Here is a 17,111-nt window from a genome sequence, read left to right as displayed (position 1 = left end):
TTAAGTTTTAACAATCTCGATTGGTACGAGAATTGTTAACAACACAGAAAGATACGGGATCGAGCGTGTTGAAGTACATTATTCTTCTATTTATGAGTTGGGGAGAACCTATAAATAGTTTTATATATTGTGTTAAAAAGGAGCCGATATCATCAGACCATATAATAAGATTATTCAAAAATATTATTATATAAATGGATGAAAATGGAAAGTCTTTTTTAATTATTTTACAAAACACAGGATTTTTAAAATAATAAATAAAATTTAAGTTTTGAATATTTTAATTAGGTCCAACAATCAAAATCCTCCTTTTTATTGGTTTAAAGTATTTGACATTTCATAGCTCAATAACAGATTCCTTGGTGAAGCACCTACCTATAAATAAAATATTAATATTAACGTAAAATATCTTCTAATATTTTATATTTATTAGTAAAGTAGGTAGGTTTTAAAAAAAACAATAATGAAGTTTAGGTCTTAAACACTAGTTTGAGTTTCATCATGCACAATTGTGTTCGTGTAGGTTTCTAGTCCCACTTAGTATGTTTGTCACGGGTGAATTTGTTTGGTTCTTGCTAGTTTTCATGCGTTGTGTTTTGTTCTAATTGATTCTACATTATAACTGGTCGAAGATATGTATTTTATATTTAATGAAACTTTTAAAGGGTTATTCAATCAATGAAGTTTTAAAATTGTTGGCAAAAATTGAAATTCTGAGTCTTTGAGTATCTAAATTCAAGTCTCGTTACACACAATTGTCATGAATAAATTTTATCCAATTCTCGACCATTTTTATTATATAATTCTTAAACTCCATGTTACTATTTTATATATTATTGTATTATTGTTATTATTTTATCATACATATAAAAAAAACTACTAAGAAAGGTAAATGGTGGAAAATGTGGTTACTATTACAAGAAAAATAAAAAAAAGACAAAGATGAATTTTAAGGAAACTCCATGTCTTTGAGCATTAAAATAAAGCTCACCATGGATTTTTGGACCAATTGAGAAAAGGAGATCACCAAACTGTCCCCTAATGCCCTAATTGGATTCAATAAACTACATAACCAACATTACATCAACAGACCAAAAAAAAAAGGAAAAAAAAAAGAGAACTAAATATGGTTGTTTATTTGATACTAACTGACACTAAAAACATGCTGTAATAACCAAACCATGAATGCATAATAGCAAATCACTGCCAAAAGAAAGTTTGGAAAATATGTCAATCTTTTCTTTTGCAGGTTTCATGAAAATGGAGAAGAAAATGGAGAATCACACACACACATATGTGTGTATTGAATCATTGGAAAGAAACAAAGTGGAGCAAATGGTTGGTTTTTGGTGAAGAATCTGCTAATATCAGTGGCTGATTTCATCAAAAAAATCTGCAGCCAGTGATTGGAAATGACAATAAAGATGGCATGAAAATTCGACATCGGGAGATTTTCAGACCGAAGCAGTTCAAAGTGGATGGTTTTACGAATCATGATCTTTCCAAAAGAAGGATTTCATGGGACAAGAAGAGGAGGAAGATGGAGAAGTGTCACCGAATTGGTGATGATTTTGATTAGGATAAGGGAGATTTGAAGGTAAAAGTAAGTTGTTTGAGGTGTCTAAATCATCCCAAACTGGACTCCCTGGACCCCAACCTTCTTGTATTACATTGAACCAAGCCTCGGACATGTCTCCCCACACTAGTTCTTGAGAACCTGAACCCGAACCAGACCCTTCAGCTGCCATCTGCACCTCGTCGCTCGCTGTTGCCTCGCTAGACCCTAACCCCGAATCGCTATCGGGGTTATTATCTCCTTGAGATGGTGGTGGCATCGCTTCCATTTCGGTTGACTGCGAATTAGGCTCTTTTGACTCGTCTTGTGGTGGAACTGTTGAGCTTGGGCCTGGGGATGTATCTTTATCTTTGTTGAGGAAAAGTTCAGGGAAGTTGAGCCTTGCATTCTCTCCTCTCAACTTGAACGCCTCGCGGTCATAGGCTAACGCGGCATCTTCGGCTGTGTCGAATGTGCCGAGCCAGAGACGAGTTCGGTTTCGAGGGAGACGAATCTCGGCTACCCATTTGCCCCAATGCCTTTGCCTTACACCTCGGTAAAGCTTGGTTGTATTTATAGGCTGCAATGGTGGCCTATATAATTGTCTACCGTCTTGTCCCAATCGGCTCATCATCATCATCCTCCTTCTCGGACTCAATGTATCACTCCAATATTGAAGAAGTTGCTGTTGTGACGGCTGCGGAAGTTGTGTAGGCGGTACCGGCGATGATTCTCCAGCGAAAAACGGCCGGTAAACAAAACCATGTTGCTGCTGCTGCTGCTGTTGGGGACTAAATGAAATCATTTGTTGCTGACTTTGCGGCAACGGCTGGAACATCGGATGAGGAAAGTAAACAGGATTCTGAGTCCCGTCGAAAGCGAAAGGGAAAACCATTCTTGAAGAAGGCAAAGAAGCATTCGATGAAGAAGAAGAAGAAGAAGGTAAAGAAAGAGTTAATGAAGGCGAACTAGAAGGTAACGAAGATGACTGGTCCGCCATTGAAGCAATTGATCGAAAAGGTTCTTGACGTTGAGTAATCTTCTTATTAGGCCTTTGCGACATGGAAGCTTCACCAAAAACTGGCTTCCATTGTCGCTTCTCGAACCCAAAATCAAGCTCGTTCCCTTGCTCAACCTCCCAATCTTGCACATCACCAACACCCTTGTTGAATTCACCACTGTTTTCAGCAGCAGCCATTGATAAAATAAATACTTTAAACAGCCACTGAAAATCGCTCGCTCGCTCTCTCTGTCGAAAAACACAAAAACTTTCAATAAACCCCAAAAGCTCAAAATCAAATGACCCAGATTCAAATAAGGTCAAGTTTCAAAAAAAGAGAAAGACCCAAAGTTAGAATCTGGAAACTGAATTCAACAGCTAATAATATGGATTTTATTGAAAATAATCGGATTCGAATTCATGATCTTTGACCCCATACCAAAAACAGAGAGAGCGAGCTTTTTTTACTTCGATTATGCAACGAGAAAATCCAAAACGGGTGTTGAAGGTGCTGGTTTTTTTGTTTTTGTTTGATGAAGCAAATCTAGAGGTTTTTGGAGTGGAGTTTTGAGGGAAAGCTATGAAATTAGAAGAAAATTTGTGAAAAAAAAAAACAGGGGAGGGAGCTCTGTTTTTTTTAGAGAAATATAGAAGAAAAGGCGGGGGAGATAGAGGGACCTTATAATAAGAGAGAGAAGTGGGAGAATTTCCTTTTGTTTGGTGGTTTAATTTTTGTTTGGACCCACACGGGGTTGGATCGGTCTTTTCCAGTTTCTTTGCTTCCACACTAATTTTATTCTAACTATTATAAATATTAAATTAATTTATTCGATCAATTATGATGTAAAATCAAAATTATATAAAGAAAAATATACGACTAATTGAAAAAAATGAGTAAAATCTATGTATAACATACATACACGTATTATAAGATTTAATCTTTAGTACTTAAAGACTCAAGATCTCCACATTAGCTAATAAGTTAAAGTCTTGTCGATGCTTTGAATCTAATTATTTTATTCTATATATATTTGATAAGAAATTCGATATTGTTTGAGTAAAATATTAAGTTGAAGTGTTACAAATGAAAAAAAAAATAGTGGAGAGAGTTTACTCTTATTTAATATTCTAGTCAAATGTAATTACGAGATAAATGAAACATTTATCCTCACAAACTACTCGAATTCGATTAAAAATAATTATAAATTTAACTTGAGCTTAATAATATTCCACTTGCATATTTTACAAAATTTATCAAGTTTTTTATTTTTATTAATAAGCTACATTATTGCTTTTAATAGATTATGAATCTTAAAATTAATTATTATGCTGAATTTTATTAAACTCAAGCTAAATTAAGTATTGAGGTCTGAATTTTATGTTATTTTATTTTTAAATTTTTAAACATCTAATTTTTATATAATATTTAATTATAATAATTTCCAAAAGAATATGGTGCGTGCGTGAGAATAACGAGGATACCAAATATAGTTACGCAAAGTGGGTGTTACCGTACACTGTCGTGGCAGGTTATGGTTTAAAAGTAGGTGGTGGACGGTGGGTTTCGATACGACTAATGGCGCGTCACGCCGTCGCATGCGCGCGGCTTATTGACTCACTTATTAATGCCTTGCCTTACCTTGCCTTTCCGTTTTAAACGCCGGGCCTGGGTGTCGAAAGTCAAAGCCAATTCGAACATGTGATAATTAAAATCCCATCAGCATCCAAAGGTGCCTTCCTTAATCCATAAAAATTGTATACTATTTATTATCAATGACTATCGGATCAAGAATAGGCGGTCTAACCAATTCAAACACTAATCCGATTTTAAAAACATTAGTTAAAATAAAGGTATCTATAGGTCAAATCATGTTTAAGTATAGTATTAACACATTTTATGTTTGTTTAAATTTGACTTAATTTTTATTTTAAATGAGGTTAATTTTTTTGCCAAAATTCATTTTCGAATTTAATATTTTTGTTTAAATTTTTTTTAATTTTGGATAAACCTTTAGACTTGAACGATTAACCCGACATTTAAATAAATCTAATTGCGACTTACAACCTTTCATGCGGACTTTAACAAACAAATACGACTTATTGAGGACAAGATTTTTTTTTTAAATTAAGTTTTTTCATTGGAATAAGGTAAGTTATTCATGGAATTAATAAAGCAAAGTTACAAAGAAGAATGAAGATATATATGAACAGTTCATCGGGGAACACCAAAAAGTTACTAAAGCAAAGGCCAAAGGGTGTTTGATGCTACTTGAATTTCTTGGGTGTTTCCAAGTTATTGAACAGACATGGCATTGTGACGGGAGAAGACTGTTGGAGACGACATCGATGTCGGCAGTGGTTGGTGTTGTGAAAGGGAGAAGAGAGAAAAAGGAAATGAGGAGAAAGAAGAGAAGGAAAAAAAAAGAATAAATTTGTTTAAAAGAAAAAAAAATCAGAATTAATTGTATAATTTAACCTAAAATTTTGTCTAAAGTGATGACATTAACGTGTCGCGCCATATTGCCATAATGTAACAAATTGAAAACATTAATGGTCATATAATAATTCTTAAAACTTTAGCAATGTAAATATAATTTTAAGCAATCATAAGTGATTAAACTTGTAATTTACCCCTATAAATATTGATATTTGAAGAAGAAAACAAAAATTAAGATTTTGGATGATTCTAGATCTTATGGAGCATGAGTTTGTCCTAAAGTTACAAGGTTCAAAGACATGCATGGTGATACATATGATTTTATTTTAAGACATAATTATTCGTATTTAATTCCTTATTTTATAATATTTTGTTTTTTTAAATATATCTACTTTAGCCAAAGTGTTTAATAAAAAAATAATGTTTAAGCTAAAGTAGGTAATTATAGTTAACAAGAAATTATATCTTAAAGTTTTAATTTTCTAATTTTAAATGTTATTCTAATTTATCAAAATTATTTTTTTCCAGTGAATTTATCGAAATATTAATAAAGTAACTCATGTTTTAGCTAATACAACTTTATTACACGCAAATCATGCTGTTTGAGATTTTTCTGTTTCATTTCTGATTATTTACGCTCTAATAAGCTACTTTCTATTATTTTTGGAGCCGAGAAAACTAGGTTCGGGTATTGGGGAGAGTGGCTTTAGGTTTTCCTTTTTGCTTTTATTTGGTTTTTGTTTAATTTTTAATAATTAATTTTAAAAATTTTATATTTATGATTTAGGGCTAATCCAATAGGTTGGTCCTACCATGAATTTAATTATTTAGGGTACGGCGGCATTTAGTCAACATGCTTTGACCAATCAAAACCGACCAAATTAGTTTTGGGGGCAAATTTCGTCTTCCATTTCTATTACAAAAGTTTTAGATATTTTCAATTTTTTATTTCATGCATGCACACCATTTTATCAAATCAATTATAATTTATTATAATAAATATTGATTTTTTTATCCGTATGATATATGAGTTAATTATACGTATTAATTAAATTATTTTTTAACTTTAAAAATATATAATGTTTATCAAATAATATTTATTAATAAATTAAAACAGGATAATGTATACTTGGTATTAGATTGATTTTCATTTTATGAGAATTTAATTTTTTTACAGAAAATAAAAAACAAAATAATACACTAAATATTAATTTTCATGTTTTATAGATTATGATTATAAACACTTAGTGCGTGTATTATTTGTACTTTAAAACAAGAAAATTAATATTAATATAATTTTTTATTTTTATTATTCTATTTTTTATTCCAATTAAATTATCGTAAATTATTTTTTAATCAATTTTTTAAAATATAATTTGATCTATCTAAATCATAAATAGTAAAAATTATATTTATATTTTAAAAAAAATGAATGAATGAATGATAATCGTGAGGGTCGTCCCGTTTTGTCGTCAATATAACGGTGTCTTTGAAAGTCGGTGCAAATCGGATAGTGTCGGTGGTCCAACCAATCACGGTTTTCCACGTCATCATTCTGCTTTTATTTTTTTTTCTACACAAAAATATCTTGTTCTATGTATTATTGTTATTATTATTATTATCATTATTTATTACTTGGAGGCCAAGCTTATTCCACAAAGGACATACTCATTTGCCTATTGCAAGCTTTCCTTTAATCACATTCATTATGCCCAAATCATTCATGATTTCCCTTAATCTCGCAATTTTTTTTATTTTTATATGTATAATGAATAAAATAAAGGGTAAACTACTGTCAAAGTAGTTGAATTATTAGTAAGTTTACATTTTGATCACTTAACTTAAAAAAGTTAAAAAATGGTCATTGAACAATTCGAAAGTTTTTATTTAAGTCAATTGGATATTAAGTTTTTTTTTCTTTTTAAAGTTCGACGATTCGATGATTGGTATAATGGATCAGTACCCATCGTTGAGCAGAAGAACATACCTTAGATATTAGTTGACCTGACTGATAATTATAAAGATCAAAGAAGAAAGTTTGCAAATTCGTGAAGTTTTAAAGTTGTTTCGTGAAAAAAACTAAACTATAGAAGAGAAAGAGAATGACAACTTTTGATTGGTGTAGGCGAACAAAGGTCATACAATAATGATTTTAACACTCCAATGATTTAAATGAAAACTTTCAAATAGTTCAATGACCATTTTATAACTTTTTGAAGTTAAGTGATTAAAGCGTAAACTTACTAATAATTTTGTGATTTTAGGTGTAATTTACCCTTTTATTTTTTGGTATTGAACCTATTTTTACTCTCTCTCCCTCTTTATTAAATTACAATTATATCAACAATTCTAATCAAAATCAATTTAAAACATCGAACTGAATAACTAATTCAACTATTAACTAAACTCTAACTAACTAACTATAATCGAAATAAATTTAGAGAAAAATTCACACAAAATTACGAAATTAAAATATAATATCTCAAATTTTACAAAACTTCAATATTGCCATTGAACCAATTCCATGTTTGAATAATTTTGGGTTCCAAACACTTCAAAGTTTGGGTCATTTCGAATTATTTACTAGTTTCATTTCAATTTTAGATCATTTTTTATTCAAGTCATTTGGAATTTGAATCAATTTATATTTGAATTAAATAGGGTCAAGCTGTCGATTAAGTCTAATTAAATCATATTTGAATATAGATTAATCAAATCAAATCTTTTAGGACAATATTTTCAACACTTTTTAAACCACTTTTCTTTGTTTATTGACAACTTGTTTGCAGTATTATTAGAACTGGACCAAATGAATCAGTTGGACTAGTTAGAATAAGAATCGGTCGATATACCTATCCAGACAAAAGAACCGAATCAACTTCTAAACAAATTATTCAGAATAGTTAAAAAAATTGAGTAAAAAATCAGTAAATGAACATGTTTATAAATTTCTTAAAATTTTTAATTTTATTATTTTTAATTAACTAATTAACTAGTATTAGATCAATAATCAAATAAATTAAACTAAAAATTAATAATCTAATCAATTTGACCACAAATATATATTTTAAAACATTTCTGCAACAAAATAAGAATTAAAGGCAAAATAAGAAAATTTCAAAATAGAAAACATAAAATACAAAAATAAGCAACAATTTGTCAAACCGTCCCTAAAGATTCCAAACAAATTCCTCGACACGTGGCGAATCCATTGAGGTTAAACTTTTTTATGAGTTTTTTTTTTCTGTATCTATCTCCAAAATAAGCAATTTTTTTTTTTCAATTGACTCCCCACATCTTTGTCTTTGCTCTTTCGACACAGATTTTTGTGGAAAACAACATAACATGCAGGGAATATAAGATTACAATTAAATGTCAGACAATTCCAAGTGCTGTTTGGACACCAAATTGAAAACATCATGCACAAATGTGTCCCAAAATTATATGGCTTTTTTCTTACATCTTTTCATTCACACCATTCCTTCTTATTTGCTTTGACAAAAGGAGGCAGCAATGCCTCTTTTCATTGATTAATTTTCCATTTTGTTTTGAGATATTGGAAAAATAAATAAATAAAGCAACATTTAGCTTCTGAATTCGGCATCTTTTTTCAATTTGGTCCATGTGATTATATGGTAGTATGAGATTGTGCCATTTAATCTCATAATGCCATATCATCACATGGATCAAAATTGAAAAAAGTTCTCAAACTGAAAAACTAATATGAACAAAAAAAAATTAAAGACTAAATTAAGAAATTAGAATTGTCAAATTCAAGAACTAAATATTATATTATCTAAAAAATGGGTTTAAGGGGAGCTTTTGTGATGATCAACTGATTATTAGCTTGATCAATACTATTGTTGTTCAATAATTTGAAGACTACGAGTTTGAGCACGCTTAAACGTATTATATTCTTTAATTTAATTAAAGTGCCATGCATGCCCACCAAATTGAACCATTACATATGAAATTACGACCGACAACCTTTGTACTTCATAACTGATGAGGTCTTTAAAAATAGAAATTGGTTTATAGTAATTTTTTAGTTGAAGTAAAATATGAAACTGGTCTTATAACAAAGTATTTACAAAATAAGCGATGTAAGATCGATCTATAGTCTATTCCATGTTGTATGAAGGAAACTATTATGGTAGACAAATTGGTTGAGTTTTAATTCGATTGGTATGAGTGTTGTTGTCAATGTAGGAGGACGTGGGTTCAAGTGCACTAAAGCGCATTATCCTTCTATTTATATGTTGGGGTGAAGCTATAAATAGCTTTAAACATTATGTCAAAAATAGCAGATATGTTCCAAACCTTTAACGAGATTATTCAAAGAAAAAAACTATTATCTTAGACAAGGGTGTAGCCAAAAGGTGGTAGGAAGGACTTTGCGCCTTGGCCAAATGGTCAAATTACTCTTTAGGCCCTCCTCAAATGGTCAAATGTAAGATTGATCTATAATCTTTATAACTTTTGATTAAATGAAAATATTATAATTTTAGTTTTTTTTAGCTAATAATTCAATTTAGGCTTTTTTAATATAAAACTGATCATTTTTGTAACCACTCTTGAAGTATCGAAAATCGTAAATTTGACTTCATATTTTTAACGCTTAAGATTAGACTGTTCCCAGTTAAGAGCATAGATATGCCTCGAATAATTCATATTCCTTTCAATCATTTTGAAATTTTATAATGGTCCCTAAAATTTATGATTCTTTTTTACCCAAATAATTTTCTGACTTCGCTTTTGTTTATGATTCACTTGATGCAGTTAGATGTGCATTCAAAAATCATTAAAATTTGTGAAACCTAGAGGCTCGAAGACGAAAATGGCATCACATGCTTTCACCAGTGGTGTCTAGCTAAAAACTTCCACTGAAAACCTACACGAAAGCGGTCAAATTCCCATATAATGAAAAATTCTTAAAGTAGGAAAGATCCAATGGAAGGAATAATATATTTGCTTTTTAAGTTTCACCATGAAATCAAATGTGAGCTTCCTATAGTGGACGAATAATATGGTTAAGGAAATGTGGGGTTGACGCGTAACGTTGACATTTTGACCCCTTAGCATATTGGTATTTTGACTCTTGATAGAAAATCAAAAGTACAAATTGTATACAAATTCTCATAAATCTCTGAAAATTGACATTTAAAAATGACCCGAATTTAAAATGATTTTGATCAAATAATTTAGAAAGATGTGAATTTGAAGTAACTTTAATCAAGTAATTCGAATCAGAAACTATCAAAACATACTGAAATCTGTAAAAATCTCAAACCCTAAATCACTTATACTCAAAACAATCTAAATCTAAAATAATTAAATATAAAAAAACAAAAAAAGTAAAGAGATTCGATGAAAGAAAAGTAGTGGAGCATGTGGTCACAAAGAATTAAATGACAGCTTAGTTCAATGATTTTTTAAAATTATTTTTGTAAATTTTCATGTATTTGACTCTTTGTATCACCTTTGTATCACCATCGTAAACATATGAGATAAGCTTAGAATAGGTCAATCTTTGATAGACCCTAATGGCATGTAAGCACTTTGATTAGTTGAATGGGCAAATTCTATAAGAGGTCCTTGTACTATACGATTTCTTATAGATTTAGTTTCTTTATTATAATTTGATGTTCTTAAGCTTTTATTTCTCAAAATGTGGTCTTGAGATTAAATTTTTTGGTCCATCAAGTAATTTCATGTGGCATTTGTGTGTGTGTGTGCAGTTAGACAAATATATACAATTTCCCCATTTTTGTCTTTTTTAAGTGAGTAAAAAAAATTGTCCTACAGTATAAAAATGCCAATATGCGTCGATTGAGTTTTAACTCGATTGGCATGGGCATGATTGTCAATGCAGGAGAACATGGATTCGAGTGCGTTGAAGCACATTATCCCTCCTATTTATAGGTTGGGAAGGGACTATAGATAGTTTTAGATATTGTGTCAAAAAGAGCAAATACCATCAAAATTTATAATGAGATTGTTCAAAAAAAATGCTAATATGCATATATCACAGATTTTGAAAAAGGTTAAAATATACCATAAATCCCTGTACTCTTCAAAATTTTGAAATTTAATCATTGTACTTCTATTTTTAGGATTTTAGTCTCTCTATTTTCAGATTTCAAAATTCAAGTCTAACTGTTAACACTATTAATTTTTTTATTAAATTTGTTGAGGCGACATTTTAAAAAAACAAAAAAACTCACCTAGTAGCCATGTAACTAAAAAAAATTAATAGTGTTAATAGTTGGATTTAAATTTTAAAATTTAAAAAATAAATGGACTAAATTCCTAAAAATAAAAGTATAGACGCTAAATTCTAAAATTTTAAAGAGTACAAAAAATTATGACATAATTTAACCTTTAAAAAGTAAGCTGCCTTAAATTATTTAATGGAACTAAATGAAAAAAAAAAAAAGAAGCATTGGGGCTGAAAATGTACATTTTGAAAAAAGAAAGAAAAAAATTAAAATTATAACATAGGGATTTAATCTGAAAAAATACAAAATATGAGGACTTTCTATGACATTTGACCCAGATGAATTTTAATTTTGATTTATAAGTTTCCAAGAGTTCTCTCTGAATAAGTAAGCTTTTTAAAGTAAAAAACAGATAATGTTGCACACATAAATATCTTCTTTGTTACATAATATATATATTTAATAATAAATATTTATCGTTTTAAGTGTGATTTGAATTGCTATTGAGATTTTATCTTTCTCTTATAATTTATCAAAAATATAAATATTTTTATTTTTTATAATCCAGCACGAATAAATTTTAAAAAATAAAAAAATAAAGTTGTAATTTTCAAATATTTGTTAACATAATTAGTGGTGAGCACGCGGAGAATTAAAAACATGACCATTGATGTGAAGGACACTCTATACCAATTTATTATTTATAATATATAAATTTATTTATCTATTATTTAAAAATTACATACTTTTGACCATCTTATTTAATCTTGGCTAAGTGTGGCTCTCAATTTCAAAAATATTTATAATATAATTTTGAGAGTTCGTACTTATCCCTTTAATAATATCGTCTTTAGTATTCAGGGGCGGATCGTAACAGTGGTGAAGAGAGGTCTTCCCCATTTTCTTGGAAAATTTAAAAAAATTTTTAATTTTTTATAATTTTAATTAGATTCCCGTAAATTTTTAAATATTTTCATTAATTTATTTAATTCCAAATCCGCTATTGTTAGGTCTTATTATTATACCCAACATTTACCAATGAACTTAAACTCATTTTTAATTAAGTAATTAAGCTTAATCAATAAGTTTCTCATAGCTTAAACTCAACTCCAATTAGGTGTTTGAATTGGTCAAATAAATATAAAAGTTGGAACTTATATTATAATATTGAAAAGAAAGTCAACCCCACAAGTAGGTTGAGAAAGTGTTTGTCTTAGATGGCAACATTATCAAGATCATAATCTTCCATTTTATAATTTTATTTATTTATGGAATAATGATAATTTTATTTGATTATTTATGTCTAATGCCTTTGATTATATATAGATAGAAGGATTATTTCACTGCCAAACACAAGTCAAAATGAATAACATTTATTCTTAAATAAATATTAAAAATTTTAAAAAGAATCATATCAATTTAATCTTAATTCTAACGCCGTAAGAATATTTAGAATTAAATTTATGGGTGTAAATATTGAATGGAGAAAATGTTATTAGGCCAATTAAAAAAGGGACGGTGAGTAAAGACATTTAATTTCGAAAACTTTGGTGATTAAATTAAAAAAATATATATAATTGAGTGACAATTTATGTAGCTTATAATGACTACATCATCTAGCTGTTCTAGACTTAACAGTACAATGGCTGAAAAAATAATTTAGTGATTAAATTAAAAATTTTTATAATTCGATGACCAAAATAAAAACACACGAAGAGTTCAGTACCTAATTAGGAAATTTACCCAATTAAATTTTAAATAATTGTTCTATCTAACATTACTAGGTCTAGGTTGCTGAAAAATATCTTAAGGATGTATATATTTTCTAATATAAAATCATATACTATACTAAGTTAGTGCATATCTGATTTGACTCAGCTTATTAAACAACCTTTTGTTAATAAGGACAAAATCAAAGTGTTTGACTCTCATTTTTTTTTAAATATAGTTTTAAGTGGAAAGTCTATTCGATTTTGTAGAAGATATCACATGTTAAAGTTTAATCTGAATTTCTGATTGAATCTTAGATCGGTTGGTATTAGTATTATTGTTAGTGTAAGAATATATGAGTTTGAGTATGCTGAAATGCGTTTATCTTCCTATTTAAGAATTAAGATTATAATTCAAAAACTTATAATTCAACTTCGATCCCTCTTAAAAGAATTTCTAGATTCACCCTTGGTTATCGAATTAGTTTATATCGTCAAATTTAATCATTTTTAGTTCATATATTTCTCGAATTTTGAAATTTTAGCCATTACTTAACGGTAGTTGTTAAATCTATTAACTAAAATGTCATGACATTTTCATGAGTATTATGCGAAAATAACAAACCGACCTGATAATACAGTTGTGATAATATGTTTGCCTTATAAGACTTTGGAAGCATTATAATTTAACTAACCGAATCTAACGACTACCATTTGGGTCTTGATTGAAATTATAGAATTCGAAGAAGTACACAAATTAAAAATGACCAAATCATATTACATAAAACAAAATTCACAATTTATGGATAGTTCAGGAACATCTGGTAGAATTAACCTATGTTTTTTACACGACTAAAATAGGCCATAGGTCTTTGTACTATTCAAAAATTTAGAATTTAATCCATGTACTTTTATTTTTATGAATTTAGTCTTTCCACTTTTAGATTTTAAAATTTAGGTCTAATTATTAATTTTTTTTGTTAAATTTTTGGTGTGATATGAAATAAAAAAAATACACTTGGTAGTAATGTAATAAAAAAAATGACGTCGTAATGAACTTAAATTTAACAATATTGAAAGTTGGACCTGAATTTTGAAATCTGAAAAGTAAAAGGACTAAACCTCTAGAATAAAGTATAGGGACCAAATTTTAAATTAATGAAGAGTATAAGGAATTATGACATCTTTTAACTTTTTCACATTAATATCTTGATTTGGATCAATGTACATTGGGTTGGTCTCAATCCCATGAAGCCCAAATCTAGTTCCCAATTGGGTTCTAGTTTTGTCCAATTGAGTCCATAAACAACAAAACATTGATGACAATCACATATTGGACCGACCCTCTCATGCCGAATTTATTAGGTGCAATATTTAATAAGCTTACACCAAAATAAATGAAGTCCCAAGATGCTCACAATCATCCATTTATTGTTATATGCATTTGGCTATGAAATTCAGTATTGGACTGACCCTCTTTCATGTGACCCTTTTCTTTACGTACTCTTTTGCCTGATTTGCTTCAATGGATGTCAATGGGGCGGGACGAAATTGTATTTTATTTACTTTAATTTGATTCAATTTTTATATTAATATATTCAAAATTGTCTTAACTTTTGTGCTAATATATTCAAATTCATTTCATCCTAAATAAAATTTAATAGTTTATCCCAAATTTCTATTTTAACCCTAAAAAAATGTTTATTTGATCTTATCTTAAAAAAAATTGTGATTAAAATATATATCTGGGCATTTTTATGTAAACTTGTCTTGACTTAACTAGGGTTGTAATTGAGCTTGATTTAAAATTCATTGTTCGAAACTCAGCTCAGCTCAACCTCAATAGAATATTGTTATCTAAGTTTGAGCTCAACTTGTTTACATGATTTATATATTCAAGTTAAAGCTCAAGCTCGTTCCATACTACAAAGTTTCTCGAGTAAAGTAGTAATTTAATATTAAAATATTAGAAATATATATAAATAAAAAACTCAATCAAACCCCAAAACTACTGAAATTAAGTATTAAGATAAACTTAGCTTATTCAATAACTCGAGTTCAAATGATTTTAAAAAAAAATCGATTCAAACTCAAATAACTTACAAGCGCAAATATCTCATTTACCCTCTAAAAATCCATCCAGATGCAAACCAAAACCCAACAAATTTGAGAATTTTTTTGCCACCCCTAATCAATGCTCTTCTCATCTCGCCCTTTAAATATGTTCATCCACTTTCACTATTTTCCATCACCACTTCATCTATAATACCACATGAAAGAAGCCATGAAAATACCTGCTGTTACCATCGCTGCCATCGCCGTTATTCTCTTCTGCTACATTCCAGTTATAGCGTCCGCAAGGCACGTAAAGGTGCCGCCACACGGAGATCATAACAAAGATTACGAGGAGCACGACTCTCGGCCAAGCACAAGACAAGGGTCAATGTTAGGGTCGAAAATGGTTAGTAATAAACTTGTTGATTCGAACTGGGAAACAAGGTCGATGCCGAAACGAAAACGAGCCGACACGTTGAAGATCTCCGGATCAAGCTTGCCGGATTGCTCGCATGCGTGCATGTCGTGCACGCCGTGCCGACTAGTTATAGTGAGCTTTGTGTGTTCTTCATTGGAAGAGGCAGAAACATGTCCCATGGCTTACAAGTGCATGTGCAACCATAAGTCTTATCCTGTTCCATGAAATTACTTAGATCATCTGTTTTTTTGGGTAAGTTACACCAAGATCAGTAAACTATTAGTAAATTCACGTTTTGATCACTTAATTTCAAAAAGTTACAAAATAGTTGATTAACTATTAGAAGGTCATACAGCATTGATTTTAACAATCCAGTGACTCAAATGAAAACTTTCGAGAGTTCAGCAGCCATTTTGTAACTTTCTGAAATTGAATGACTAAAACGTAAACTTACTAATAGTTAGTAACTTTAGATGTAGTTTACTTTTTTTTTGTATTATAAATTTACGTTTTTTTAGTTGCAATAATTACCTTGTAAAGTAAATTTAGTTGCAACCAATAACGTTTATTTTTATTTTTTTCCTTTTTGTGCGTTGTAAGTTAATTTTCATGATTTTTAATTAATATTAATTAATTAATTATTATTGGATATTAAATCCATTCAACTAAAAATTAGTGGTCTAAATGGTTGGACCACTGATTCTATTATTAAAGCATTAATGAATAATTTTATTAATTCTTGCATTTTTTTTATAGAGTATACTTCTAAAATGAGTATAATAGTCTTTAAATTTTAAAAAAATTAGAAAAATTTTCACTTTTATAACCATTCATTAAATTATGACATTAATTTAAAATACGACATAATATGTTCACTCGACCGTTGAAGCTTAAAACCTTGAACAATGCATTTAACTAACGAAATTAAATTTAATTAAATGTAACTGTTTGAAGTTTTTAAGCTGCAATGCATAAATTAGAAATGTCACGTTATATTTTAAGTTAATCATTTTCCAAAGGTTAAAAAATGATCATTTTACTATTTTTTTTAATATACTAAGATTTTTTTTGCTCATATTAAAAAACATCATAAAGCATTCTTGAACTAATAATCGGGATATATTCAATAATGACTTACACATGATTTATGCAGGGCGTGAGTCGTACCTGAAACATCAAAGTCCTCAAACCTCAGCTTTTGACAACATTACCAAAGCCTTATTACTATTTATATATTATACATTTATGTTGATATTAATTTTTGGGATAAAACATTTAATCTTTGAACTTGACAATTTTTCACAACTTAATCTCTAAAATTTTTTTGATCCATGTTAGTCTCAGAACTTGACAAGTTTTCTCAATTTTGTTTTGTGTGATGATATGACATTATGAAATTGTACCACTTCATCACCTAAAAAAATATAAGAAAAATCTAAATGATGGTGAGAAAAGTTGTCAAGTTCAAAAACCAAATTGAAAAAAATCTCAAAGGTCAGGGCTAAATGTTGCCATATCTCAGATTATATGATATAGTCGGGTCTCATACGATCCATGTAGGCTTGCCACAGGCTGTATATGGTACCTGACCCGAGTGCTATGATGAAGGCAGGTAATCAGGGAACAGAATGGCTTAAAATTGCCACATCAGGACATAGAAAAACAACAAATTCCCAAGCCCATCCCTCAACGACCCAAATTTTTGTTCTCTTTATGCAA

At 29.3% G+C, this 17,111-nt stretch overlaps 1 protein-coding gene across 1 annotated transcript; it reads right to left on the bottom strand.

Moving 5' to 3' along the window:
- Positions 1-893: 893 nt before the first annotated feature.
- LOC107928797 (ethylene-responsive transcription factor ERF053) lies at positions 894-3,233 on the bottom strand. The gene is made up of 2 exons (XM_016860067.2): positions 2,995-3,233; positions 894-2,804 (listed from the first exon to the last, which is right to left on the bottom strand). Exon 2 carries the CDS (start codon positions 2,751-2,753, stop codon positions 1,485-1,487), a length of 1,269 nt encoding a protein of 422 aa, XP_016715556.2. The 5' UTR covers positions 2,754-2,804; positions 2,995-3,233; the 3' UTR covers positions 894-1,484.
- Positions 3,234-17,111: the final 13,878 nt, after the last annotated feature.

The sequence above is a fragment of the Gossypium hirsutum genome, chromosome A01 (assembly GCF_007990345.1).
Source record: "Gossypium hirsutum isolate 1008001.06 chromosome A01, Gossypium_hirsutum_v2.1, whole genome shotgun sequence".
Taxonomy (NCBI): Eukaryota; Viridiplantae; Streptophyta; class Magnoliopsida; order Malvales; family Malvaceae; genus Gossypium; species Gossypium hirsutum.
Note: the sequence above shows the minus strand (reverse complement) of the source record. Positions and strands in the feature narration are given on the sequence as shown.

What these genes read in the sequence shown, in the direction of transcription:
- LOC107928797 (XM_016860067.2), bottom strand. Translation starts at nt 2,753, where the DNA reads ATGGCTGCTGCTGAAAACAGTGGTGAATTCAACAAGGGTGTTGGTGAT.